This window comes from Eschrichtius robustus, chromosome X (assembly GCF_028021215.1).
Source record: "Eschrichtius robustus isolate mEscRob2 chromosome X, mEscRob2.pri, whole genome shotgun sequence".
Classification (NCBI taxonomy): domain Eukaryota; kingdom Metazoa; phylum Chordata; class Mammalia; order Artiodactyla; family Eschrichtiidae; genus Eschrichtius; species Eschrichtius robustus.
This window is the reverse complement of record NC_090845.1, coordinates 64,397,210-64,400,952: the sequence shown is the minus strand read 5'-3', so window position 1 is coordinate 64,400,952 and position 3,743 is coordinate 64,397,210. Positions and strand designations below refer to the sequence as shown.

Genomic DNA, 3,743 nt, shown 5'->3' with positions numbered 1-3,743 from the left:
TCCAGCAGTTCCTTCAGGGTGGCTGCTTCACTCACACTCCATGCCGAATGCACCATTTTGGTCTGGTCGTGCCCAGCCTTCCCTCTCAGCCCCCCCAGGTGTCTATCTCGCCTCCAGTCCTTCCTCCCCAGGCTCATCAGTGAGATTCAGCCGCAAAACATGACTTGTGAAGGCATCCATGCTCCACCTTGAGACTGGAAGCTCCCTGAAGGCAGGAACCAGATCTCCTTCCGGACTAGGCTCTTACCACCTATGTATGTCCTTCCCAGGTCACAGCAGACTGCAGGGGTCTGGATAGAAAGCCCTGGGCTGGGGGTCAGGAGACCTGGTTCTTCGACTTGATATGCTGCACGCCCTAGGGTAAGTCCCTGCTACTCTTAGGGACTTGGTTTCCTTATTTCTTGACATCAGGGCACTGGACATTTGCTGTTGAGCACAACGCTCGATAAACCGACGATTCACTGAACAACCATCTACTGCCACTTCAAGAGTCAGACTGAGGAGCTTGGCTGCCTGGGCCCAAAGAGGTTCAACCCCCAACCACCCTCCAACTCTGACTTCCCAGTCAGGCCCTGCTTAACACAACAGCCTCCCATTTCCCAACTATCCCCAACCCCATGTTCTCCTTTCAAAGACCAGGCTACCTGGTGCAACACAGGGCTAGAGCACGGAGGTGGAGCCAGAAGGGGCCTGGGAAGATCCTTTCAGAGCCAGCAGAGCCTTGGCCGCTTCCAGTTGTTGCTGCCACTCTGAGGAGGCAGAAACCGAGGCCTGCTCGGAAGCTTTGGGAGCCTGCAAAGCAAAGGATGTGAGAGAATGGGAGCTGGGAACCCACACCTCCCCCGTGCCCCTTCAGTCCCCAGCCACCCTGAGGCCTTCGGCTCTTCTCCTTCACTAAGCTTGGCCCCTGCCAGGGTTCTGGACCCCACAATTTCCCCAGAATCCATGGCTGCAGTAGAAGGGGGTTAAGGGTGGCACAGGGCTGGAGGATCAGAGTTGAGCATCTAGGAACAAGGAAAGGAGAGGCCAGGGGATTTATCCCTCTGGTAGGCACATACTACCAGTAGAGAGAGAGGGGCAAGGGTTTTGCAATATCTGCATGTGGGAGTCTGAATGCCGGCTGGCCATTAGTCGTTGTGGCTTGGACAAGTCCGTTCCCCTGCTTGGACTGTCTTCTTTTCTGTATCTTTTTTTTCTATATCTTTCCTGAGACACTAATTCCTCCCAGCTTTTTCAAAACTCCCAAGGCAACAGTAAAGATTATGGGAAGTCAGAGGTGTCTGTGTTTTAATCTGCAAGGCACCTGGAGTGACGTGATTACTGTCCCTGTCCAAGGACTGGTTCTTGCCTCCATATTCCCCAATCAAGTTCCCCAAGGGACTGGAAGGGCCAGCTTGGCTCATCTCCAGGAACTTTTCTCTGACGGTTATTAGACTCTCGCCTGGGTGAGATGGTGGACCTCACCATCATGGCCCCCCTTCTCAGCAGGAGCTTCTATCCCATTGATTTGTTTCATGTGGAATAACAGCCTCCAGTTGTCAAAGGCCTGCTATGTGGCAGGCCTTGTGCTAGTCCTCTTGTCAATGTTATAGGTGTAGAATATTGTCCCCTCTCAGTACGCTGATAGGAAAATAGAGGCTCAGAGATGTAAAGTTACTTGTCCAAAGTCTCACAAGTTGGAAATGGCAAAGCTGGGAGAGCTCTGTCGTTGCCCCATAGTCTGAGATGCCACCTTCTCCTCCTCTCCTCCTCCTCCTCCTCCTCCTCCTCCACTTGCACCGCACTGCCTCCACTTCCTCTTTCTTGCTCCCATGGCCTTAACCAGAAGGTTGGGCACTCAATAACACAATATACAACTAGCTCCATGGTCCTTCTCACTCTACTCACCTGCTGGGCCGGGCAGGGGGTCTGTGTGACTCCCTGGAAAGAGAAATTGTTAGTTGCTTCTTCAAGGGTGCTGGAGTCCAGGACAGAGACAAAGATTCCGCGACCAGACCGATCAGCAGAGCTCCTTGGGAGCTTGCCTGCAGGAGCAGAGAGCACAGGTTGGAGTCAGGGACCAAGCCGGCCATGGAAAGGAGATGTGGGCATGTTTTAGGACAAGGATAGGAGCCCAGGATGTCAGAGTTGGGAAGACCTTGAAGACCAGCTAGTCCTACTCTTCATTTTGGGACTGCGGACTATGAGACCCAGAGAGAAGTATTTTTTCCCCAGGGTCATATGGCAAGTTGCAGTAGGGTTAGAGATGGCACCCAGGTCTTCAGGACACAGGAAGGGGTCTGGGCAGCGGCTGAGGTGGAAGCTTCCCACACTGGCCCCAGACTCCACCCCAGGGGTTGCACAGGGTTGGGCCTCAAGCTGATGTTCTCCTTCCCAGCTGTGAGACACTGGGGATAGCTTAGGTGAGCCTTTCCCCCTGACCGTCCCCCGTGACTCTACCTCCCTCCCAATCTGAGGCCTCATCCCACTGTGGACCTTTTTGACCCACCCCCCCAGATCTCTCCAGCCCACCAACACTTGGTAGATAATATTGATGATGTTTTATAGTTGGGGAAGCTAAGGCCCAAGGAGTAACTTGTCCAAAGCCACATCGAAATTGGGTGGTAGGACTGGTGACAGAACTACTCATGCTTCTTACACCCAAAACTCAGACTCCCTCCCTGGCCAGAGATACTCACTGCGGACTCCTGCTTCAATGGCCAACTTGTTGACATGGCTGTGAGCTTTGCGAGAGGTGGTCCCACTCCTTATCCGTCCTTCAGTCAGGTGCCTCTTTCGGCGTGGACCCCGCTGCGACTTCAAGGCACTCTCAGCAGGCAAGATGCTGCAGTGTTCCCTAAAGTGGGGGATTGCAGGTCTAAAGTCAGTCACCTTTAGGGGAGGCCCACTCCCCTCCCCTTGTCAGACACCATACTCACGAGAAGAGGGCACACTTGTGACACTTGCAGGCCTTGAAGAGGCAGACGTGCTCCTGGTCCTTGATTTCGTCAGTGATGCCGTGGTTGTGGCAGCGGGCACAGCGACGTATAGTTCTTCTGGGGCCAAGTTCAATCCCCCTTGGGGCTCCGGTCTCAAGTCCAGTGGTGGAGTCGGGGGGGCCGCAGGGCACAGCAGGCATTTCATTGGGATCCATGGTTCTAGAGCAAGGAGTGGAGGTCAGGGTGGCCACATGATCCCCTACCCACAACGTACTTCCTCTGCCCTTGGAAAACCCCATCTGAGGCGGCTGGATTCTTCTCCATCCAGCTCACCGCTGAAATGAGATTGCACCCTCCCTTCTTGCTTCGTGTAGCCTCCTTCCCAGGGAGCTCCACTCATGCATAGGCAGGTTCCAAGAAACTCTGGGCATGGGTCCTGTATACTTTCAATCCAACTACTAGTCCCTCTGCCTACCTTCACTCCACATAGACACCCTTTTCAGGCATGCACATGCACTCTCGTGCCCCCTTCAACAATTACTGCTTCCCTTTCTCATGCATCATCTTGTACTCTGCTATGCCCAGCTATTATTCCTGGCATCCACTTCCACAATTGTCTTCCTAACCTCCTGCATTCATTCACTGCCTACTCATGATTCTATGCCCCTCTGCATTCAATTCTATTATTAGTCTCCTGTATGCCCTACATTCAGTCTTCCTCTCACCTTCCATTCCGATTTTTTTTTTCTTGCACCCCATCGAAATCTTAATTATTCTCTTGCTCCCTCTTTAAACTGACACCCCTTTGCATCTCATGAAATCATA

At 53.1% G+C, this 3,743-nt stretch overlaps 1 protein-coding gene across 1 annotated transcript; it reads right to left on the bottom strand.

The window, feature by feature from the left end:
• Positions 1-660: 660 nt before the first annotated feature.
• Positions 661-3,133, bottom strand: LOC137757273 (doublesex- and mab-3-related transcription factor C2-like). Its single transcript, XM_068533960.1, has 4 exons — positions 2,919-3,133; positions 2,679-2,836; positions 1,888-2,024; positions 661-792 (listed from the first exon to the last, which is right to left on the bottom strand). The coding sequence occupies exons 1-4, from the start codon at positions 3,131-3,133 to the stop codon at positions 661-663; spliced, it is 642 nt and encodes a 213-aa protein (XP_068390061.1).
• Between the last annotated feature and the right edge of the window lie 610 nt (positions 3,134-3,743).

Coding starts and splice junctions, on each gene's coding strand:
- LOC137757273 (XM_068533960.1), bottom strand. CDS start 3,133: ATGGATCCCAATGAAATGCCTGCTGTGCCCTGCGGCCCCCCCGACTCC. Junction 2,837..2,918: donor CACAAGTGTGCCCTCTTCTC/GTGAGTATGGTG, acceptor CCCCCACTTTAG/GGAACACTGCAGCATCTTGC. Junction 2,025..2,678: donor CATTGAAGCAGGAGTCCGCA/GTGAGTATCTCT, acceptor CTGCTCCTGCAG/GCAAGCTCCCAAGGAGCTCT.